This window comes from Ictidomys tridecemlineatus, chromosome 7 (genome assembly GCF_052094955.1).
Source record: "Ictidomys tridecemlineatus isolate mIctTri1 chromosome 7, mIctTri1.hap1, whole genome shotgun sequence".
NCBI classification, from domain to species: Eukaryota; Metazoa; Chordata; class Mammalia; order Rodentia; family Sciuridae; genus Ictidomys; species Ictidomys tridecemlineatus.
In genome coordinates, this window is record NC_135483.1 from 139,698,006 (window position 1) to 139,722,884 (window position 24,879).

The following is a 24,879-nucleotide window of genomic DNA, read 5'->3' on the forward strand; positions in this document are numbered from 1 at the left end:
ACACACACAAACAAATATAAACATAAAGATGTAAACAAACATGTGGGTATCCCATGACTCCATAACTCTTTGGGACAGCTAATTTACAATAGGAATGTTTTCCTTTATAAACCTGTGTACAGCTGTGGGTAATACCTAATGGCTCTTTGGGAGCGGCCTTAGTATTCAGCCTACGTATTACTCTCAGATGTACAATCTGAGACAGGCCTTGTGCACCCAGAGTACAAGAACCTCCTTGAATTTTGCATTTGCTTTCCTGCAGTAGCCCTTGCCCCTGTCACTGGCCACCAGGGGGAGCTGCAACCAGGCGAACGCGCCTAGATGAATCTTGTCCAACTCAGGGCCCTATAGCAACTAGTCGGGCTCGAGGAACTGTTTTCTCGCGAGCACAAATAGGCTCCTCCCCGCCCTTCCTCGCCGCCGGTGGGCTCTCAGGCCCCTTTCTGTGGCTCGCGGCAGGTGGCGCTGTCTGCGGCGTCTCAGAGGCCTCGGCTGCCTCGGCGACGATCTCCCGGCGGGCAGTGCGGCCCGGCTCTCGGGCGGCAGCGAGTGCCACGTCCTAAGTGCTACGCGGAGGAGCGGAGCGGGTGGTACGCTGGGGGCGGGGAGCAGCACGAAGTCCGTCTAGTCCACACCGATCGCCCGCCGCCATGGGCTCTTCGCAGAGCGTCGAGATCCCAGGCGGAGGCACGGAAGGCTACCACGTCCTACGGGTAAGGGCTCCGACGGCGGCCCGGGAGCTGCGGGCTGGAGGCGGGGCCCGGCCGCGGGGAGGCGGAGGCCCCGATCGGCCCCCTCCCGGAGCTGCCAGGCCGGATCCTGCGGAGGAGCGGCGGCCGCGGGCGCTGCCTGGGCCGAAACTGGGTCGGGAGGCCGCTGGCGTCCACCTCCCTGAAGCATCCCGGGCCCGGATCCGCGGCTCTGGGAGGACCGGCCAGAGCCAAAGGACAGTGCGGGTGCCTTGGCCAGGGGACGGCCCTGGAGAGGGTCACTCTTGGCTCCTCTTCCTGCGCACGACCTTCTTGGCGCCCTCCGCCCCTCCATTCTTAGCTTCCAAAGTTTGGAAGGGCTTGAGAGCAACGTCTCCAGAAGGGGTGATGAAGATAGCTGTTGAGGTTTCCCAGAAAGGCATCCTAAAACCCCTCAGTCGAAGCTAGGGATGCGAAGGCAGGTGTTGATTCACCTCGGCGCTGTCTGTGTGTCCGGAAAGGCCAACTAGACAGGAGAGGGCAAATTGAATGCCACCAAGTAGTTTTGACGGGCTTAAATTTACTTGATATTTGACAGGGCTTTTTTCTTTCCTGTGTCATCCCTGATTCTTTCAACACTCTCCTTCAATATTTCCTGGAGGGGAACTTCTGTTCTTTTCTAAGGCTGATGAGGACGTGTTGGAGATTAAGGTTTAGATCCACAGTGGTAAAAGATGTAATGGGGAAGAATGTTTTCCAAATAATCTGGGTAAGTAAAGGAAAGCAACCTCCAACATCAGGATGCAAAACAAACAAACAAAGAAAACCATCTACCTGTGAACGACCTTGGCTGTACAAAAAACGCTGCTTTTTCCTCCTGGAACCAGAAACCAGGAGGCATTAATGGTTGTGTGCGGTGACACCTGTGTGAGTGGCAGTATGGTGAACGGTGAACAGAGTGATCCCAGTCTGTAGCGCCATTTAGGGATGCAGTAGAGTGTCACAACATGTTCGTTTATCTCAGGCAAGAGCATTTTCATTCAGAGAATGCACTTCCTGGTACTACCTTCATTTTCTGGTCCAGGTCCTGTGTTCTAGGTGAGATAACATTCCTAAATTACCCAGATCTCTGAGTGGTGGACTGTGAGAGGTCTCCTTTCTGATCTTTAGGATTTTTGTGTCCAGTTTCCTGTTCATTTATTTCACTAAAAAAAAAAAAATCCATCTTGATGTCACATTCTTGGTAGGAATAGGTGATTTTTTTTTTTCCAGGAAGAATAGAGAACCTATAAATAAATCATATTACCTTCCTATTCCCTTCACCTAACCCAAACCACAGGTGCCTACTGATAGGGAACATGGAAGAACTGTCAGTTTCCAGACATGAAATGAAAATTAGTGACAGTGCTTTTCTATTATCTGGTCTGAACTGAGTTATCTACTCTGGGGTATGTTATCCAGTTATCAGCTCATTCTCACAGTAGCTGATTGTAACCATAAATCCTGGGGGATTTGTTATATTTTTATAATATATACACTCAGGGAAACTTAATAAGACACATTAGTGTTAATGAGTAGAAAATACTCTGAAAGACATACACATCAAAAGGGCTCCAATTTAATGGCTTCTGTAAGTGATATAATTCCAATGGAAAACAGCTTGAAGTGTACTTTCTTCTTCTATAGGTTCAGCTCAGTAAATCTGTGTCATACATATTCGATGGTACAGATGTGTTATTAATATATAAATCTAATTTTTGGAAACACTACAGACAACCTTAGTTACCAATATGCATTTGGAACATAAATGTTGTGAAACATAGCAGGACATAGTGGCATACTCCTATAATCCCAGCTCCAGAGGCTGAGGCAAGCAACTACAAGCAAGCCTCATCAACAAAGCGAGATCCTGTCTCAGAATTTTAAAAAAATAAAATAAAAAGTGCTGGGGATGTGGCTTAGGTGGTTGAGTATCCCTAATCCCTGGTACCAAAAAAAAAAAAAAAAGTGTTGTAAAAGATAATTCTTATTTAGTTAGAGTTTTAGTAAAGGGAAGCTTTGAAATAATAATGATCGAGTTGGAGATGGGTGCTTCCAGCCTACAATCCTCCTGTTTGGGAGCCTGAGGCAGGAGAATCTCAATGTCTAGGCCAGCCTACACAATTTAAGGAGACCCTGTCTCATTTTAAAAGGGCTGGGGGTACAGCTTAATGGTAGAGCACTCACTTAGCATGTGTGAGGCCCTGAGTTCAATCTCTAGCAACACAAAAAATAAAAAATAATAATGAATGATCATCTAGTTTAGAAAAATGCTTCTGAGTTCAGAACCCCATCTGCCCTTAATTCTGGAATTGGATTCCTTATCTTTGTTTTCAGAGGGAAAAGTACTATGTGAAATCTAAACATATAAAAATGTCTTCCTTTATTATTGCCTAAATATATAGTTTTAAAATTCCATTGGTGAATTATTGAACTTGTAAACCAAAGTAGATATGGTAGGATATTCAGGGATTAAAAATCACCTGTGTTCAATGAGTTCTAGACTGATTTAATTTGCAGTTTTCTTTGATAACCAATTCCTTGGCCATTTCCTTATTAGTAATAAATAATGTGATAGGTTTGAAATTATTGTGGTATAAAACACCCAAATCCACTGCTGTTTTATTGTTGTTATTTCAATTCCTATAATTGATAGAGTAAACTTTCCCCTTTTTCCATTTTTTTTCAGTATCTACTTTTAGGTTCTGCTTCAAAAATCTTTAGGGAGGGCTAGAGTTGTGGCTCAGTGGCAGAGTGCTTCCCTAGCACGTGTGAGGCACTGGGTTCTATGTGGTCATGATCCTATTATATATCCAACTCTTCATCTTTATGCCAGAGATAACTAACCTTTGTGCAATATCTTTTGTGACCTATCCAATTTATTTTATGCATATAAAAGAATCTTTCCCTCCACCTCTTTTTTTCTAAGTATATATATGTACATCCTTAAATCCTACTTTTTGTTTTCACTTAAAATACACCTTTCTAGCAGGCTGGGGTTGTGGCTTAGTGGTAGAGCACTTGCCTGGCATGTGTGTGGAACTGGGTTCAATTCTTAGCACTGATATAAATAAAATAAAGGCCCACTGACAACATAAAAAAATACACCTTTCCCCAAATTATTGAATTTTAATATTTTATTTATGTAATATGGATCTTCTTTTTAGTAAATGGCTACATTGTTTTCTGGTTCTCCATTCACCAGAGAACATTTGAGTAAGTTCAGCAAGTACAGTAAAATCCCTAAATTACATGTAACTCTACTACCTAAAGGTAAATTCTGTTGAAGTGTTTTTCTTCACTTTTTTTCCTATCCTCCACCTCCTTTTTGCCTAACTTTGTACCTTAACCATGTTTTACAAAGATTTGAATGATATGGACATGTTCAAGCACAGTATGGTGGAAAGTTGAATTAGCTTTCCAATCTAAATCATCCAGTTGCTTTATTTATTGTTACATAAATCAGGGCCTAATCACTGATCACAATGCTATGCATTCAGTGGAAATCAATGTTTAAAATTAATACCCTGTGTAGATACATGTATGTTCCAGTGCCTAGGAGAATAAAACTGAAAGATAATAAACCAGAATTATTAGTAGATGGTGACATTTTTATATTCCTTTTACATCTAATATATTTTCTAGAATTTCTGCCATGATCATGAAATACTTGAATAACCATAAAAAATATAGTGGTAAAAAGTTATTTTTAAAAAGTGGATTCCTACTGGAAAATTTAAAAAGATTTTTTGAAACCTTTGAAAAATAACATATTTCAACTTCCATATTCACCATGAGTGCCACTTTTATTGAGGTCCTCTGATCCTTGTACAAGGTGGGAAAATTTTTAATCTAGGCTTCTCAGTTTTATTACTATGTGTTACCTCCTATAGTTGAATTATATTGAATACAGAGTTCTTGCTTTGATTCTCCATTAGTTATCAAGAGAACCCAGCAGGGCTTTCACCCCGCTCCCTGGTGCTAGGGGTTGATGGAATCTAGGGCCTTTTGCATGTTAGTCACTTAACATTCTTTGAGATGGAAGATACCTAACAGTATTTTGGAACCAGTATTCATACAGTGTGGGAACATGGAACTATCATGTTCAATGTTCACTCTTCCCTATGATTTCCTCTAGGAGAGATTTTGAGGTGATGGATGTTTCAAAGGAAGGGTTATTAAAATGCAGTGTGTCTTCAGTATAATAACAGACATTTATTCCCTGAGTCACTTGCTGCAAATTGGACAGCATTTAGGTGTTTTCTTAAGAGGACAAAGTGCCCACAAGTGGAATTATTTTTATAGAAAACAAAATACCTAGCTGGGTGCAGTGGTGCACACCTGTAAACTCAGCTACTTGGGAGGCTGAGGCAGGAGAATCACAAGTTGAAGGCCAACTGGACACCTGTTTCTCCTGGGTATAACTCTATAGTAAAGCCCTCCACTGGATTCAACCCCCAGTACCAAAAAAAAAGAAAGTAACACCTTGACCATATGTACTATTAGATGGAACTGCTCTTTTAAAATGGTGCCTCATTAATCTACTGAAATTCTGCTGCAGTGGGATTTTGATTTCATACTTATTTTGAAAAAATTAATTTGTAATATCTGATAGGTATAATTTTTCTTTATTGTTCTAAAGAAATGTTTCAAACTTTTTAAACTTATCCCTCTTTTGAAAAACAAAAATCTCATTGCAGCTTCTTTCTCATCCATTCTGAAAACAATATGTAAACAGAAAACACTTGGATTATTTTATTTTGCTGTCCAATTATAATTGGAAAAACTTTATAGAGACTCTACCTGAATATTCTGTCCTACTTCCCAAAATTAGTCTCTTTAGTAGACGTTCAAGAAGTTCTTTAGCTCATAAACATTCTTTGAACTTACTTTCAAATGTAGGAATCAGAATATTTTTGTTTATTAAGGCCATGGACTATAATATGTGAACCTTTGGACACTTGGAAATTCTATCATTAAGAAAAAAAGAAATTACATCATTGAACATAAACTTTCCTCTATATTGCTAGACCTTGGATAAATTAGTATCATGTTGCTTATATATATTTCATTTTTATATGATGAAGTATGTTTTAATGCCTAACACTTTTGAGGACACTTTCTGTTAGGGATTAATTCTGGTTTCGGTAAGCAGTACATTACATAGGGGTGGTTCTGTCTTTTGGGACAGACACTTAACAGGACTTTTTATGAAATTTTCATAAGAATTGAGCTTAGAATGATCACGAACATCAGTACATTTATTTTGTTGCCCTTAATATTCTACTGGGAGAATTATATTATTTTTATGGATTCTCTAATAAATTATTAATAATCTAAACTGGAAATATTTGTGAAGGTTTAGTATATGCTTTGGTATCTGACTGTAAATTTCCTGGGGAAATATGATTATCAAATAAGATGGCTTGTTTTTTAAAATGAAATACTCAGAATCAAAACAGTTACTTAGAGACTATATACTTTCCTCTTGGCATCACAGGTAAATTTATTGCAGCGTAAGAAGAATGATGCAGGGCTTTTGTTCTTTCTCCCCCTTCTTAGCACCAGTGAGACATCATTCAAGCACATTTTCAGAAATAAGGACCCATGTCATCTTGTGGACATGAATATATTGAGACTTAGTAGACCAACAGAGACTACACTGGGAACTGGAATCTAGTCCCTGCTCCATCACTTCATTGTGTTTCCTTGGGCAACTTTCCATTGAACTTCTTTGAACTTCTCTTTTTATCTTAAACTTTAGTCTGGAGATAATAGTAATGCCTCTTCCACCTCTTTCACTAAAAATCCCATTAAATATTACATACAAAAATATTTTGAAAACAATTGAACACTGTTGAATCTCTTTATTAAAACAATACTGTCTACTTTGAACACTGTTGAATCTCTTTATTAAAACAATACTGTCTACTTCAGTGGGTATTCTTTGGATCAAATGAGATATTGTAAAACATTTAGCATATAATCTGGAATATGATGAAGATTCAAGAAATGTTAGTTGATACCTTTATTATTAGCATTTGTATTATTATATCATTCATTAAGAACCCTATTGCCATGGCAATACTAGTTAAAATACACTAGTTGTAAATATTTTTAATAGTATTTCCATTTTATCAATCAGCAACCTACCTTTTGTATAACTAACCATATACTTTACTGCTATTTAAAAGATAAGTTCTGGGTCAACTCACCAAAGCACAAATACATATGTTGCCTGTTAAACTTTAAGGATCCTCATTTTTTCTTTTTAATTTATTTATTTATTTATTCTAATTAGGTATATATGACAACAGAATACATTTTGATTCATTGTACACAATTACAGCACAACTTTTCATTTCTCTGGTTGTACATATGTAGTGTCACACCATATGTGCAGTCATACATGTACCTAGGGTAATGGTCAATCTCTTTCCACCATCTTTCCTGCCCCCATGTCTTCTCCCCATCCCTTCCTCCCTTTTGCCCAATCACAGTTCCTCCATCTTTCCTATCTCCCCCAACCCCTTTATGGATCAGCATTCACTTATCAGAGAGAACATTTGACCTTTGCTTTTTTAGGGATTGGCTTACTTCACTTAGCATGATAGTCTCCAACACCGAAGGATCCTCATTTTTCAGGAAATTGTAAGTCTGTTATGTTCTGATTAATTTTTTTGTTTTGTTTTGTTTTTTGATACAAGGGATCAAATCCAGGAGTGCTCAACTGCTGAGCTGCATGCCCCGCCCTGTTTTTTATTTTTTATTTTGAGTCAGGGTCTTGCTAAGTTGCTAAGACTGGCTTTGAACTTGCAGTCATCTTGTCTCAGCCTCCCAAACCTCTAGGATTACAGGTACAGGTGTGTGCCACTGTAAGCCTGTTTTTAAAAACATAGGTAGGTGCTAGTATCTTCCTCACTGCTTTACTGCAGTGTTACTATGCACATTCATTAAAATAACTTGAGTCTCTGTAATTAAAGATCTTACCACATTTGATTTTTTTCATTGTAGAATCTGTAGATAGCTTAGTGACAGATTTTTTTTTTTTTCATGGTGAGTCATTAGTCTTACCATCTCCTAGATTTACAGCAAGAGAAAAGGAACAGAGAGATTAATAGGATTTGTCCAAGGTCACATAGCAAGTTTTCTTTCCCTAAGAAACAAATATCTGAATGGATATTTGAAGAGAGTAAAATGAGTGGCTGGTTGTGAGAGTGGCTTCTTTTGGAGCAGACTTCAGTTTCTTTCAATATTATTTTCCTATTGTTCAAATCTTTTTTAGGAAGCTGGTATATGTAAAGACCAATTTTTATTTCCTTTTAGTTGCCATTAGTGGTTTGTTTGTTTTGTTTTTGTTTTTAGTGGCAGGGTTTCCTTATGTTGGAACTCAGGGGCTCAAGTGACCCTCTTGCCTCAGCCTTCTTGGTGGCTGAGACTATAGGCCTGTGCCATCAACCCAGCTTAAAATTTTATTTCAAAGTGCTTTATATGTTGGAAATTGTGTCATAGGGCCAGTGTCAGGAGGACATACCCTTTGAGTTATTATGAAAGAATGTGTGAGAAAAATGTCTTAGTGTGTAAGGTTTGAACTCTTCTAGTCTATTGCAAAATTATTTACCGCACATTTGTGTCAAGACTCAAACAGGGAATCTTGCCCATTTGCAGTCATAAAGTAGCCTTTATCCCCCTGAAACTAACTTTTATAACTATGAAGGATTTAGGATTTCTTTTCATTATATCACATTTGCAGATCTTTTCCCATCATTTTGATCACCTGAGCACATGCACATATAATGTGACTACTCACACATATGAGTGTGAGTGAACTATTCACCTAAGTGAGTCACTTAGGTGTTACTTGGGTTGAATTTATTTTCTAGTCTTAGCATCTCTCCTTTTTTTAAATATGGTGCAGAAGTGAGAGTGCTGATATTAAACTAAGCTAGAGGAAATGATGATGGAAGACAAAGTCATTCAAAGGGACTTATGAACATTTGATGAGGACTGCATGGTACAATAATCAAAAGGAAACAGTTGCATTCCACTTAACCTCCTGTGTTCAGAAAGTAACCTTGTGGTTTTCCATTTTTGTTACTTTAAGGTAGCAGGTCTGTATACCTCAGAAGGATACATAAGTAAATAGACCAATGTATTTAGGAGAATTTCTAATCTACTCCATCCAAACTTTTCTTCCCTTCTGTTTTGCTACTCTGCAGTTCCTTCCTCCCTCTTCTAATCAAAGAATTGGCAGAGAAAAAAAAGGTTCATGTAAATGTCTCAAACCTATTTTAGAATAGTAATATTTGAAGTCTTAATCCTAGAAAAAAAGATGGATGTGTCACTAGAAAGCAACAGGAAAGAACAACAAGGTCTATAAAACAAGACTGGGTTTTTTTTTGTTTGTTTGTTTTTGGTGTTATTGTTGTTGTTGTTTTAAGTCTAAATCTGGTAATACTTTCAGATCTAGGATCATAAGAAGAGGGAAAAGTCAAAAGTTTGATTGGTTATTACCTGGAACTTGATTGAACAAAAAGGTTAATTATATCTTGTAGGACAGTTTTTCAAATTTAAATTGCATTACAGCTCAAAGAAAGAAAAATTTCTTTTGTATCCAGTCCATACTACTATGTCATGAAAAATACTGATCCTTATTATGTCATGATTTTTTTTACATTTTTTCTGTTTGACATGTTTTGTTGTTTATCCTGTCTTTGACTCACTAATTTCAGAACTGAAACTACTTGCTTTTAGTTAAATTGACACCACAAGAGATTATTTCTGAGAAGTAGTGGTTCAGAAACCCAGCTTCTAATCATTGGTGCTAATTTATTTTCATGTAATAGGGATTCTCCTTTACTGTGCAATCTCATCATAAGCAGCTAATTTTTGCTTATTGAGGGGTTAAAAATGTTTAGCAAATTTCACCTCAGGCAACCACTAATCTTTTTACTGACTCCTTGATTTGGCCTTTTCCAGAATGTCAAGTATTTAGAACGAGTAGTATATAACTGTTCATACTGGTTTCTTAAAAATCTGTGTTTACAGTTTATTACATGTTTTCCCCAACATCATGAATAGGTGCTAAGTATCATTTAACCCCTTTGTGACTTTATTGGGGTAGGGGTGGGTGGTGAGGATCAATCCCAGGGCCTCGTGCATGCTGGCCAGTGCTCTACCACCAAACTGCATTTCTGTATCTTAATTGTTATTATGACCATCAGTTAATGATGTGTTGAAATACATGTAGTTATCATGAAGACTTGGGCTGTCTGGTACTGTAGCTTTTAGCATCATATGACTTTTTAAACTTAAATGTAAAATTAATTAAAATTAAATGAAATTAAAAATTTAGTCCCTCAATCTCACTAGCCACATTTCAAATGCTTTGTCAGTCACATGTGACTAATGGCTGCCTGATTGGACAGTACACATACAGAACATTTCCACTATCACAAAAAATTCTGTAAATAATATCAAACTTTTGTATCTCTTTGTTCTCTATAAGACACTATCTAATCATACCTTATATATACGCACACAGTAACTACTCACTACTATGTGGTAATAGTATCTCTTTCCTCTTTCACTTCTTTTGCCTATCATTCTCACTGTTGGTGGCTTGGAAGTCATATAGCTAAATTATGTAAAATAAATGTCAGTGGAGCCTGAGAGTGGTCCTGAAGCGTTCTTTTAAAGAACAGTGAGCATTAGACCAAGTTATTTTGTGGTCTTAATATTGACTATGTAGAATCCTTTTTGACTTAATTGTAGGTTCTCAAATTGTTCCTTTAGGTGAGGTGTGGGATATGTTCTTAGGTTATAGTATTTCATTTCCACTTTTTTGGTAAAGAAAGAATGTCTAAAAACTTTATGTTAATGGTGTACACATAAATGTACCGTTTCCCATCCCTTTTTAGTTACATTTCACACACACCCCACCTCCCCCGTGTGAATATTATCTACTATCCTGATTTCTGGCAGCATAGAATTAGTTTGACCTATTCTTGTATTTGGTGTATATGGAACCAAGTGGTATGTATTCGTTTGTATTTGGCTTCTTTTGCTCAAATTTTGCCTGTGAAATTTATTCATGGTGTGTATTGTTGTAGACCTTTCATTTCATTAATGTTTTTAATGTCATAGAAGGTTTTAATGTCATACAAGGTTCTTGTCCTAGCATGTATCAATACAGTATTTCATTCCTTTTTATGTGGATATACCACATTTTATTTATGCAATTTATCCACTGAGGGATGTTTGGGTTGTTTCTACTTTTTGACTGTTATAATTAATATGTATGAAATTTGTGTACAAGTTTTTTTGTAGACATGTATTTTCATTTCTCTCAGTTGTATATCTAGGAATGGAATTGTTGGGGTCATACAATAACAATGTGTTTAATATTTTGAGGAACTGCCAAACTATTTTCCACATTGGCTTTACCATTTTACATTCCCACTAGTTTCCTCTGGATTCCTTTGTCGGATATGTATCTTTTCACTTTCACCATGTACCTTTTGATGAACAGACGATCTTAGTTTAGTATAATTCTTGAATTCTTCAGAACTTAGTATATTGGGGCTGGGGATATGGCTCAAGCGGTAGCCCGCTCACCTGGCATGAGTGCGGCCCGTGTTCGATCCTCAGCACCACATACCAACAAAGATGTTGTGTCCGCCAACTAAAAAATAAATATTAAAAATTCTCTCTCTCTCTCTCCTCTCTCACTCTCTCTTTAAAAAAAAAAAAGAATTTAGTAAGTTCTTGAGTTTATTTGGTTGACAATGCTTTTTTTGTCAGTGTTAGGAAGCCTTTGCCTACTTAAAGACCTCAAGTATTGTGTTTTTCTCTAAAAGTTATATGGTTTTCCTCTTGGACCTTTAGATCTGCTACCTATCTAAATTGATTTTTGAGAGGTGACATTTAAAAAAATTGTCTTCTCTTACCAGCTGAATAACATAAATATTTTTTGTTTTCTTTTTTAAGGAGTAAGAGATACTTAATAGATGGTTGGAAAAATAACCTTATATCCAGGTATTGATTGGTTACAAAAAAATTGCCCTCAGATAGTGTTTGCAGAGTTAGGGGATGACCTTAAGTTTTATAGGGCTCCTGTCGTAAGCTAGAGATTGAGATGGCATTTCACAAAGTTTAGTTCATTGAATTTTTACAGCATTCTTGTAAAGTAGATAATATTATCCCTTACTTGCAAATGAGGAATTGAGGCCCAGAGAAGCATATGAAATTTCCCAAGCTCACCCAACTAAGTGGGCAGAACCACAGCTTGAAACCAAATCAGTATGTTCTGAACTTTTATGTTTGCACTGTACAGATTTTTTTAAACTCTAAAGTCTTAGTTATTAAATTTTTACATTGAGTCTGCTCATCTTAAATTGCTATGGTGTTTGGCTCAATAATAAGTGTTAAATGACCTATGGAGCCAAATATATTTGTAAACCACTTAATTAAAATGGACTGAAGAAAGCAGAAGATAAATTTTAACTATCAAGAAATCTTATAGGAGACAGAAGGTATTGAATTAGTAATTCAATGCTGGCGAGATGAGGTGCCTAAGAGATTCTTATCAGTGGATAATATTGCAAAAGAAGTTTGCCTGTGCACATGTTTAGTTGCTGTATTTATCCATGCTGTGAAATATAGGAAATTTCCTTCAAATGTAGAGGCAAAGAGCATTTTCTAGGGCTCCCCCTGCTGGTTTCCTAGCACTAATTAAGATACCTACTTATTTATAAATGATATAAATAAATTTGGGGAAGAAATTAATTTCAAGGCCCATTAGAAACAGGAAATCAATATTTGTAGCAAATGAAATGGAAAAATAGAGTTTAGGGAAGAATTATTTAAATTTTATTTGTTTTAAAATTCACACTTAACTATTGGATCCTTTTTGAGTTATCAGAGGTACACCTGATCCTAAAAGCTTTCCATTTCAGAGAAATAGTTTAAACTTTATACTCAGAAGGTGGCATGATAAGAATCATTGTGTAGGGTCAACTTTCTGAGTCAGTGATGACATTACAAAAGTGTTGTCGTTAGTCTTTTTAACAAAAAGATAAAGTTGACAAATTCAGTGAAGTCTAAAACTGATGATGAACTAGTTGCCTTCTAGATAAAATGCTATTAATGGTCATTTGGAAACATTAGATTAGATAATTAGATAACCAGATGACTAGACATGGACCCTTTAAATGAAACTCCTAGGACTCTAGGGATCTGTACCATCAATCCCCTTTTCATACCTGAGGAGTTTCTCTTCTAACTGATGGCCACGTAATGGCCAATCATTTCATGCCTGGTAGAGGTGACTCCCAGGTGGTAGTGACTTATAGATCCAGGCAGCCACCACTTTCCCGTTCAGAGTTGTCATTGGGGTGGGGGGAATTCTTTCTGTTCCTTGGGTTCTAGATATTTTGTTTAATACATAGAATAGGAAATAACTGAGCATAAGAAAAGAAAACAGTATATACTGATTTTTTTATTAGAGCTAATACCTTTAAATAATGAACTCCTTTGATATTTAACTTCATTATGAAAAGGTTTTAGTTCTAAATTTGCAGGAAATGTACATAATGCAAGATCAAACAGTTTTAGTAAATATTGAACCATCTTTCTGTTTACTGTGGCCAAAAAAAAAGAAAAGAGAATTTAGTTTTTCTTCCTTCGTACAGTGATAATATGATTTAAAGTAAATAGATAGAAGGTAACACTAATTCAAGAAGTAATGAACAATTCTGATTGACATTGGCATTAGAGGAATGTATCTGGGAACAATCTGAGTTCCATTTTTAAAGCATTAAAATGATTTGTTACTGTGTAAATAGCTACAGTTTTATGTATAGATGAATGTGTATCTTTTATTTGCATAGCTTTAGAATTGACTATTATAACTGTGTGGATTGTTATAGAAAATCAAAAATATTGGTGCAGACTTTTTGCTTTTGTATGATAGTTTTGACAGTACTTAATAACAGGTAACAAAGTAAAAATCCTTTAGACAATTGTGAAAATTATTTTAGTAAAGGAAGTATAAGGGCTGGGAATGTGGCTCAGGCGGTAGCGTGCTCGTCTGGCATGCGTGCGGCCCGGGTTCGATCCCCAGCACCACATACCACCAAAGATGTTGTGTCTGCCGAGAACTAAGAAATAAATATTTTTTAAAAAAAGGAAATATAAAGTTGATTGTATTCACATTTTGATTATATTGGTCATATTTCTATTACTAGCTACTAATATTACTGGAAATTTAGAGACTGGATAATCAATTTTAATCCATTTCAGACTTTCTCCTTAGATTCCTATATCTCCATTATAAAGCTACCCTCTTTGGTCCTCGATTAGAGGGCTGTGTTTCTCTTCTCACCTGTTTCTCAGCAGATGACTATCTTGACAGTCCCTTGACAGTCAAGGAATAATGCTTGAATTTTTTGCTCAGTTGTAATGATTAACTGTTTACTAATTGCTGGAGGAGTGGCATCTTCCTCTCTAAAAAAGAGAAAGTAATGTGGAAATAGAGCCATAAAGGGACAACCTCATATAGGAGATAAACTTAAAAAGTGAGTAGAATTTAAAGAGCTGAAAGGCATTCTCTGGGAGAGATGAAGAGAAATGCAAGAATTAGCATGTGTCTGTATTTCATTGTTAATGAAATTAATCTATTTTTACTGAAAAAGGATAGCTATTGAAATTTAGCTTACAATTTTAAATTAAGGTTTACATTTTTAATATTTTGTTTTTATAGGTACAAGAAAATTCCCCAGGACATAGAGCTGGACTGGAGCCTTTCTTTGACTTTATTGTTTCTATTAATGGTTCAAGATTAGTAAGTTTGGCTTTTTGTTAGTTTTGTCTATAGTACTTTGTGATCTTTTGGAAATGGAATTTTTCTTATTATCTGGGATGGATGTTTATTAATTACTTAGATTATTTAGAGTATGATGTTAATTTTTAGAAATAATCACAGGTTGGTAAACTTTAAAATGTCAAATCTATACAGTGCCTCACACCCCAGTGATTACCTTAGGGGGGGAGTACAATCACTGCAGTCTTTTACTTTATATGTTAAATATTTGATTTTTATAAGCCGAAAGAAATAATTAAGATATAAAGGATTGTTTTTAAAGGTGGTAGACTTTTGAACATTTTGGCAAATGGATTAGTAAAATGTTTTACTAAATGTTTTCTTGGGGCTAAATTCATGACATACACATAATTTTATTAGAACCAAAAGATGTTCTCCAAAAGTACAGAATTAAAAACTAGTTTTTATAAATCATTTCATTTTACCCATAATAAAGCCCTACAGGAAGGAAATCATGTCCTATCAGCAAAGGAATCTTATGACAATAGATACTTGATTAGTTTGTTTGTTCCTAATAGACTTAAAGTTTTGTTCATTACTTACCAACACTCTGACATAATGGCCTTTATTCATTTATCTAATAAAATATTTAATATTCTTTTTCCATTTTCTTTTCCTTCCGGCTCCTAATAAATAATAAAGTATATATTTAGAAGCAAAGTTCAAAATTAAACTTTAACCACAGTAGATATTTTAGATTGTGACATCAAAGTCATTGCAATTGTGTTAGTAATCTGATTATAGTATATTTTGTTTTTAATCACTGAAGCCCTTGATCACTGTAAATAATGTTGAGATGAAAATTCTATAATCCATACTCAACTATTAGAAAAAAGGTTAGTTTATGACCAATAATGGGTAGGGAGCGGGAGCATGGGAGGAATAGACAAACTCTAGATAGGGCAGAGGGGTGGGAAGGGAAGTTGGGGGTCAGGGACAGGAGGTTAGCAATGATGGTGGAATGTTATAGACATCATTATCCAAAGTACATGTATGAAGACATGAATTGGTGTCAACATACTTTATATACAAACAGACATAAAAAATGTGCTATATATGTGTAATAAAAATTGTAATGCACTCCACTGTCATGTATTTAAAAAATAAAATCAATAAAAAACAAAAAACAAATAGATCAGTAAAAAAAACAAAAGGTCAGTTTAAAGATAGTACCAACATAAGAGTTGTTCTTAACTTCTTGACATTTTGTATATAAAGGAATATTTGAATGTTGATGAAACTTTTGCCTGATGAATGTTATATTTATATAAATTTGATATTATTCCTTGAGAGCTGTAGAATACTTACACTAAGAATAGTTACATTTCTTAAAAAATGTGATTTCTGTGTGTTCACAGAATAAAGACAATGATACTCTGAAGGATCTACTGAAAGCAAATGTTGAAAAGCCTGTCAAGATGCTCATCTACAGCAGCAAAACCCTGGAGCTGAGAGAGACCTCAGTCACACCAAGCAACTTGTGGGGTGGCCAGGGCTTATTGGGAGTGAGCATTCGATTCTGCAGCTTTGACGGAGCAAACGAAAATGTCTGGCATGTATTGGTAGGTACGACCATGAACTATTACCTGCAGTGGAACAAGCAGTGTGGAAAGGTGTTTGTAACAGTGATTATCTCCAGTTTGGGGAGATCATAATAAATCATCGCTTATTGCTTTTTAAATATAGATTGATTTCTTTTTAAATATTTTTTTAGTTGTAGATGGACACAATATTTTCATTTCTATCTATCTATCTATCTATTTATTTATTTATGTGATGCTGAGGGCCTTACATGTTCCAGGCAGGTGCTCTACCACTGAGCCACATTCCCAGCCCTTAAATATAGATTGATTTTTTTAAAAAATGTGAGGAGATGCAAATATCAAAACCTAAGAATGCTTTCTAATGATGTATCTGTTAGAATAAGATGTGTTAAGCAGAAAGCTACAGAAATATTTTAAATAATATTTGAAAAATATTATATAATTTTTAGTCTTGAAAGTTTTAAATTCTAGTTTCTGACTTCTAACATTATTTCCAATAAGTAAGATAGATAGATTTCTAGGGTTCTTAACTATAATTAAAAATAGTGGCTATAAAACTTGGAGCATTACTTTATATGTATTAATTTTAGGATGTGTTTTTGTGTCATCCTAGGAAGTAGAATCAAATTCTCCTGCAGCACTGGCAGGTCTTAGACCGCACAGCGATTATATCATTGGAGCAGATATGGTCATGAATGAGGTAATTAATGTGTTCGTTAATGAATTATCTTCTAGTACTTTCTCATTGTGTGTGGACTCAGAAGAATGTTTGCATGCTTTCCATTTAGATTGAAAATTTTGTTCTTTGCTGATCAAGATAGCTTATGCTTCAGTGTTTGATGGAACATCTGGGAGGTATCTTATTAGGTATATTATGAGGAAAAACACATACTTATGGCAGTTGCACAGATTTTATGTATATGATATACAAAATTTCTTATGTGCCTTAAAACTAAATCAAATCTTCATTTTAGTCATCAATTTCATTTTTTCTTCCCCTTTTGTTTTTTATGCCCCCCTTGAAGTGCTACATCATCTCCTTTTTCCTTTTCAAGATTACAGAATTGGCTCAGGTGTATTAGTCAGGTCCTTTTCTAAATCCATTAGCTGGCATAAGTATATATTACCAATTCAAGATGAGAAAAAATAAGGTGCCAGAATAACCAGGCTTTATATTTGTTTGTTGTTTTGTTTGCTTGCTTGTTTTTGTTCTGAGGGTTAAACCTAGGGGCTCTTTACCACTGAGCTACATCCCCAGCATTTTTATTTTTTATTTTGATACAGGGTCTCACTAAGTTTCCCAGGCTGACCTTAAACTTGCGGTTTTCCTGCCTAAGCCTCCGAAGCCTCTGGGCTTACAGGCATGCACCACTGCACCCAGCTAGCTATCAGGTTTAAATAATGGAGAGTAAAAGGAGAATATGTAGAACTTGAGGATACAGGGGTTTGAATAAGAATGCTGACTAGGTCTTATGGACTGGGCTCAAGCCTTACACTTAGTAGGCCTTTTTTTAATTAAATTATTTATTTATTCTAATTTGTTATACATGATGACAGAATGTACTTAATTTCATATTACACATATAGAGCATAATTTTTCAAGTCACTGGTTATACACAATGTATTTTCACACCATTTCTGTCTTCATGCATGTACTTAGGGTAATGGTGTCTAACTCATTCCACCATCATTCCTACCCCCTTGCCCCCTCCCTTCCCCTTCCTCACCTTTGCCCTATCTAAAGTTCCTCCATTCCTCCCATGCTCTCCTCCATTGCTATTATGAGTCAGCATCCTCATATTAGAGAAAACATTCAGCCTTTGGTTTTTTGGGATGGCTTACTTCACTTAGTATTATTTTCTCTAACTCCATCCATTTACTGCAAATGCCATGATTTAATCTCATTTAATGCTGTATATGTGTGTGTGTGTGTGTGTGTGTGTGTGTGTATACACCAAAGTTTATCTATCCATTCATCTACTGAAGGGCATCTAAGTTGGTTTCACAATTTACCTAATGTGAATTATACTGCCATAAACATTGATAATGGCTGTGTCTCTATAGTATGCTGTTTTTATGTCCTTTGGTGTAAACCGAGGAGTGGGATAGCTGGGTCAAATGGTGGTTCCATTCCACATTTTCCAAGGAATCTCCATACTGCTTTCCAGATTGGCTGTACTAGTCCTACCAGCAATGTATGAGTGTGCCTTTTTCTCTACATCCTCACCAACACTTATTGTTGTTTGTATGCTTGATAGCTGCCATTCTAAATGGAGTGAGATTGATTTGCATTTCTCTAATTGCTAGAGATGTTAAACATTTTGTTGATTGATTTATATCCTCTTCTGAGAAGGGTCTGTTCAGTTCCTTGGCCCATTTGATTGGGTTGTTTATGGGTTTTTTTGTTTGTTTGTTTGTTTTTGGTTTAAGGTTTTTGAGTGCTTTCTATATCCTAGAGATTAGTGTTCTATCTATCTGATGTGCTTGTGGTATAAATTTGCTCCCATTCTGCAGGCTTTCTACTCACCTCACTGATTGTTTCTTTTGCTGAGAAGAAGCTTTTTAGTTTGAATTCATCCCATTTATTGATTCTTGGTTTTAATTCTTGCAGTATAGGAGTCTTATTAAGGAAGTTGAGGCCTAATCCCACATGATGGAGATTTGGGCCTACTTTTTCTTCTATTAGGTGCAAGGTTTCTGGTTTAATTCCTAGTCATTGATCCACTTTGAGTTGAGTTTTGTGCATGGTGAGAGATAGAGGTTTAATTTCCTTTTGTTACATGTGGATTTCCAGTTTTCTCAGCACCATTTGTTTAAGAGGCTATCTTTTCTCCAATATATGTTTTTGGTGCCTTTGTCTAATATAAGATAACTGTAGTTATATGAGTTAGTCTCTGTGTTCTCTATTCTTCTGTACTATTGGTCTACAGGTCTATTTTGATGTCAATACCATGCTGTTTTTATAACTCTGTAGTGTAGTTTAAGGTCTGGAATAGTAATGCCACCAGCTTCACTCTTCTTGCTAAGGATTGCTTTGGCTATTCAGGTCTCTTATTTTTTCAGATAAATTTCATGATTACTTTTTCTATTTCTATGAGGAATGTCATTGGGATTTTGATTGGGATTGCATTGAATCTGTATAATGCTTTTGGTAGTATGGTCATTTTGACAATATTAATGCTACCTATCAAAGAACAAGATAGATCTTTCCATCTTCTAAGGTCTTCTTTAATTTCTTTCTTTAGTGTGCTGTAGTTTTCACTGTAGAGGTCTTTACCTCTTTCGTTAAGTTTATTCTTAAGTCTTTTTTTTTTAAGCTATTGTAAATGGGGTGGTTTTCCTAGTTTCTCTTTCTGAAGATTTGTTACTGATGTACAGAAATGTAGTAGGCCTTTCTTGAGATAATATATTGCATTGTACATTGAATGAAATCTTTCGTGGCATATCAAAAAATGATTTCAGTGTCTGGGGCAGAGCCCAGAATCTGACTTTTTTTTTTTTTTTAAGAATGTTTCCCAGATGATTTTGATCGTAGCCAGGTTTGAAAGCAACTGATTTGAAATATTATTATATTTAAAAACTTTTTTCTCCGATGACGGTTTTGCAGTCTGAAGATCTATTCAGCCTTATTGAAACACATGAAGCAAAACCACTGAAGCTTTATGTGTACAACACAGACACTGATAATTGTCGAGAAGTGATTATTACACCAAATTCTGCATGGGGTGGAGAAGGCAGGTAAGATCATTTTTTAGGCTGAGTTTTGACTGTTTAACCTTTCCATTCAGATGTATTGTAAGCATTGATTACATTTGTTTTGAAATAAGGTATTAATTTATACTAAGACTCCTCAAAAAATTCCTCCTCAATAATTCTCTTTTTTTAATTTTATTTATTTATTTATTTATTTTTGCTTTTATTTCTTTTGTACAGTACTGGAATTTGAAACCAGGGATTCTCATGTTAGGCAAGCACTCTACCACTGAGCTTTACCCTCAACCCTTTCTTTGGCAGAGGGTGTGTCTCATCAAGTTGCCCAGCTAGTCTTGAACCTGTGATCTTCCTGAATAACCAAGATTATAGGCATGTGTCACCATACCTGTTTTTGTTGTTGTTGTTGTTGTAGATGGACACATGCCTTTATTTTATTTCTTTTATTTTTTTATGTGTTGCTGAGGATTGAACCCAGTGCCTCACACATGCTAGGCAAACGCTGTAGCCACAGCCCCATCCCTGATGTGTATAACATATTGGTTGACTGTCACCATGTAGCAAATAATTGTCTACATGTGCCAGGAACTGTCAAGGCAGTAAACAAACAAGGTCTCTGCCCTTACAGGTTTTAACACTTTATTGAGGGAGAAATACAATAAACAAATTGGTAGTCATGGCATACAATGGCTATAAAAGCTTGGGGGAAAATATTAGGGTGCACAGACACAGATAGTGTCTGTGGTGGAGAGAGGTGTGCTGTTCATAGAGGGTGGACAGCAAGGCGACCTTATTTACAAGGATGGAAATATGTCTGAGTGATTTACATTTCAAAACCTCAAAAAAAATGTAAACTGTGATTGATAGCAGTGACCTTAAGAAAAAATGTTTTTATAGCCTAGGATGTGGCATTGGTTATGGTTATTTGCATCGAATACCTACACGCCCATTTGAAGAAGGAAAGAAAATTTCTCTTCCAGGACAAATGACTGGTACACCTATTACTCCTCTTAAAGATGGGTTTACAGAGGTAAGATGATATTACTGCCTGAATAGCTCAAGACATTTCCACTAAAACAAATCAAATGTGTCAGTGCATATGTTGGTAGCAACAGTTGAGATAAGGGCAGATAATGAATTAAGTATTGATAATCATGTTGAACTTGAGGTTTCTGGAAGGTATCCTAATGAAGGTTGGGAAAGAGAACAGAACTAGAGATGCAGATTTGGGAATCATCAACAAAGAGCAGATAATTCAACCTAGTGTATATTGATGATTGTTGAGGGATTGGGCCTGCCTGGTTAGAGGACTAAAGTTAAGATTTTGAAAATCTGAATGGATTGAGAAAGGGAATCAATCAAAGGATGCTTAGGAGGAAGCCAGAGGGAGAAGAAAGCTTCAAGCACGCGGGTGTGGTCAGCCAGGAAGGTGCTGCAGAGAAGGCAGGTGAGAGGAGCAGAAGGATGTCCTGAGGGAGGGCCATTTCAGAAACTTGAATTACAGGGCACACCAAGTGAGTGGTGGGGGATAAGGGAGTCTCACTGATGTGTACTATTTAAGGAAACTTGATTGATATGCAAAGAGAGCTAGGTATTTGAGCAGGTATATAGGATTTTTAATTGTTTCTTAGGTAGGCATCACAGCATGTATAACTAAGGAAAAACCAGACACCCAGAAAGAAAATGTAAAGACCAGGCTGGTGCCACTGTCATTTTGTGGTACAAATCAGCCATCCCCTGTTCTAGACAAAGTGAAGCTACCAAGAATCTTCATCCCTTCTCACCCGACTCCCAGCATGGGCTCAAGGCCAGAGCCAGCGTAGTTACATGTCCCAGCTCTATCGCCATCTCTCCCACCCCCAATCAGTGCTTTTGGTCTCAGGTGAACCTCTAAAGTTGGTCTTAGTAGACCAAGTGGTAAAATGACAGCTGGGGAAAGGGTCAGAATACAAGCTGTTGGAATGCAGTGAGGGGCACCAGAACTGGCAGAAGTTGGAGTAATTGGAAGTAACACTGCCCATCTGTGGTGTTCATATGGAGTATAGCCTCCCACAACAGGTAGAGATCCAGGGCCATTTTTATTCATTGATGAGAAAAGATTAAATTTATTTAGGGAGTTAGAAATCTTGAGAAACTTAAGAAATCTGTTAAGACTTCTTGCTGATTTCTTCCATGAGCCATGAAAATATTTTTTAAAAACTTGAGAATTCACAGAGGAATAATTAGCAGCATGTTTAAGAATTGAATAAAATGATTTCCAGGTGTCTAAGAAGGGAAAGAGGAAAATCTCTCCTCGTATGGGTATAGCTAGCTAGGCCAATATGTGTAACTGGGGCTAGAAGCTATGCATTCAGAGAAGGGAAGTGACAGGATGGAGCATAAGTATAGTCAAAATTAGTAAGCAGTGTCTAATGCAGAAGTGCCAGGTAAAATTTTGGACAGCTAGTATGTGATCCAAGTGTTCATCTGTAGGGCAGGTGAGAGGCAGTGCTCACATATTCTTTTAAACTAACTTGATTTTCCTTTTTTCTCTTTTTTGGAAGGTCCAGCTGTCTTCAGTCAATCCCCCATCTTTGTCACCACCAGGAACTACAGGAATTGAACAGGGTCTGTCTGGACTTTCTATTAGCTCAGCTCCACCAGCTGTCAGCAACGTCCTCAGTACAGGTGTGCAGAAAGACTACTTCAGTCTACTTTTTTTTTTTTTTTTTAATAGTTGTAGATGGACAGCATGCCTTTATTTCTTTAGTTTTTTTATGCAGTGCTAAGGATGGAATACAGTGCCTCACACATGCTAGGCAAGTGCTCTGCCACTAAGCTACAGCCCCAGCCCATTAGTCTACTTTGTCTTACACATATTTGTACATAAAATTTTAAGAATTAATACCAAAATGCCTTGAAAACTATAAATGTGGTCCTGTCTATGTAAACATAGTAACCCACCACACTTCCCATGCACAGGTTCAGCACTTCAATTTCTTCTCTGTGTAGTTGAGACCCTAGGCTTGTTTAGATTGTTTTATTTATTCAGGGTGTTGGCCTGTTTCCTAGGTTGTAGGCATAGGGGTACAAAAGTGAGCAGGATACTGTTTCTTCCAAGGGATTCAGTCTTGCTCAGGGGATATATGCTTATTCCCTCTTTTATTCCTTATTCTTTCTGATATAGTGTCTTTTAGTTTTAGGGGGTTTTGTTATTGTTTTAACTGTTTTATCAAGATAGAATTCTCATACCATATAGTTAATTCATTTAAAATACACTAGTCAGTGGTTTTTAGTATGTTTGCATAGTTATACAACCAACACCTCAGTTAATTTTAGAATAGTTAATTGCCACAAAAGAAACCCTGTACCCAACCCCAGTCACTGCCTAGGTTTCCCAAACCCTGGAGTCTACTATCTGTCTCTATGGATTTGCCTAATCTGGATATTTCCTAAAATATGCATGGTCTTTTGTGACTGGTTTCTTTCACGTAGCATAATGTTTTCAGGACTCATAAGTGTAATTTCTTGTATTTATGTTTCATTTTTATTGCTAAATAATGTTTCATTATATGACTGCACCATCTTTTCTTTATTAACTTATCAATTGAGGGATATTTAGGATGGTTCTACATTTTGGCTTTTATGAATAACACTGTTGTAAGCATTTGTGTACTAGTTTTTACATTGACAGATGTTTTGTTTTCTGTTGGTTAGATACCTGGGAGTGAAATTACTAAGTGTTGATACAGTTCTCACTAATATTGGTAGATTTTAATTTTTTTTTCTGATCTCCTGTTTTCTAGTTTTTGTTCTTTATAATACCAAGAGTTATTTCATGTACTCAATAAAGGTTGAGTAAATAAATGAAATACTGGCATTACACATGATGAAATATTTCCAGTGTAGTAAAAATATTATTCATAATTTTGTTCTTGAGCTCTTTTAAATATTTATATTCAGAATTTGCTTATATCCCACCCTTTTCCAGAATGGATTTCAAACTAGCCCACCAAGAAGCAGTAATAAGGTGAACAGTGTGGTATCTGGATTTGGTCCCCTCAGTTCAAACCCCAGCACTTTTCAGAATCTTTGTTTTATTTTCCAAAGATAGTTTTTTCCAGATGAAATTTAATGTTTGTAAACTTAGCTGGGTATGGTAGTACAAACCTGTAATCCCAGTGCTTCAGGAGGCTGAGGCAGGAGGATTGCAAATTCAAAGCCAGCCGTACTAAGTTAGTGAGACCCTGTCTCAGAATAAAAAATGAAAATGTAGCTCAGCTATTTAGTACCCTGGGTTCAATCCTCTATACCCACCCCACCAAAAAAAAAAAAGAAAAAGAAAAAAAAGTTTTTTAATTTTCAAACTTACACAAAAGTGATGGAGTAATATAATGAACCCCATTACCCAGCTTCACTAGTTATCTATATGTCGACATACTTCTCACCCCTTCTCTACTAGTTCTTTTTCAACTTTACTGAGACATAATTTGTAGACCATGAAATAAACTAACATAAGTGTACAGCTCAGTGATTTTTAGCATATTTATAGAGTTGTGCAGTCATTACCACAGCCCAATTTTAGAACATTTCCTAGATGACATTAAATATTAATGTCATCAATATCTAATCATAGACACAGTCATAAGTGATCCTAGAGTTTATTTCATTCAAACAAAGTGAGTGACTCCTTTTCATGATATTATATTTTTTTAAATATCCTATCAGAAGGCCTTCTAGTTCATGCTGAACTAGAAGCTAAAGGTAGGTTGAGGTACTTTTTAAAGATAGCAGACCATTCTGTGGCTGAATATCTCTTTCCTGTTCTAGAGTGTTCCAGATGCTATATGACCACTCTTCTGATCTAGGAAAGAACTGATATCTCTTTTGAAATTTTTCTCTGACATTTAAAATCTTCCCTCATTAAATTATAATTGTACTTATATATGCTTATATGCACTGCACTGAGATCCCTGGCTTTTAACACTGAAGAGGAATGGCTTCTTGAATATTAAAGACAGAAACATAAGTGAAA

The 24,879-nt window shown here is 36.3% G+C and overlaps 1 protein-coding gene across 2 annotated transcripts in view; it reads left to right on the top strand.

Moving 5' to 3' along the window:
- The first annotated feature begins 483 nt into the window (after nt 1-483).
- Nucleotides 484-24,879, top strand: part of Gorasp2 (golgi reassembly stacking protein 2) — a 31,390-nt gene continuing 6,994 nt past the window's right edge. The window contains exons 1-7 of one of the 2 annotated variants that reach the window (XM_078017583.1): nt 484-713; nt 14,491-14,571; nt 15,969-16,172; nt 16,768-16,854; nt 19,762-19,892; nt 20,763-20,895; nt 22,409-22,532. In XM_078017583.1, coding sequence (XP_077873709.1) covers nt 651-713; nt 14,491-14,571; nt 15,969-16,172; nt 16,768-16,854; nt 19,762-19,892; nt 20,763-20,895; nt 22,409-22,532 — 823 coding nt within the window. In that variant the 5' untranslated portion in view covers nt 484-650. The remainder of the gene's footprint in view (nt 714-14,490; nt 14,572-15,968; nt 16,173-16,767; nt 16,855-19,761; nt 19,893-20,762; nt 20,896-22,408; nt 22,533-24,879) is intronic. The other variant, XM_005324578.4, reaches the window with a different exon arrangement.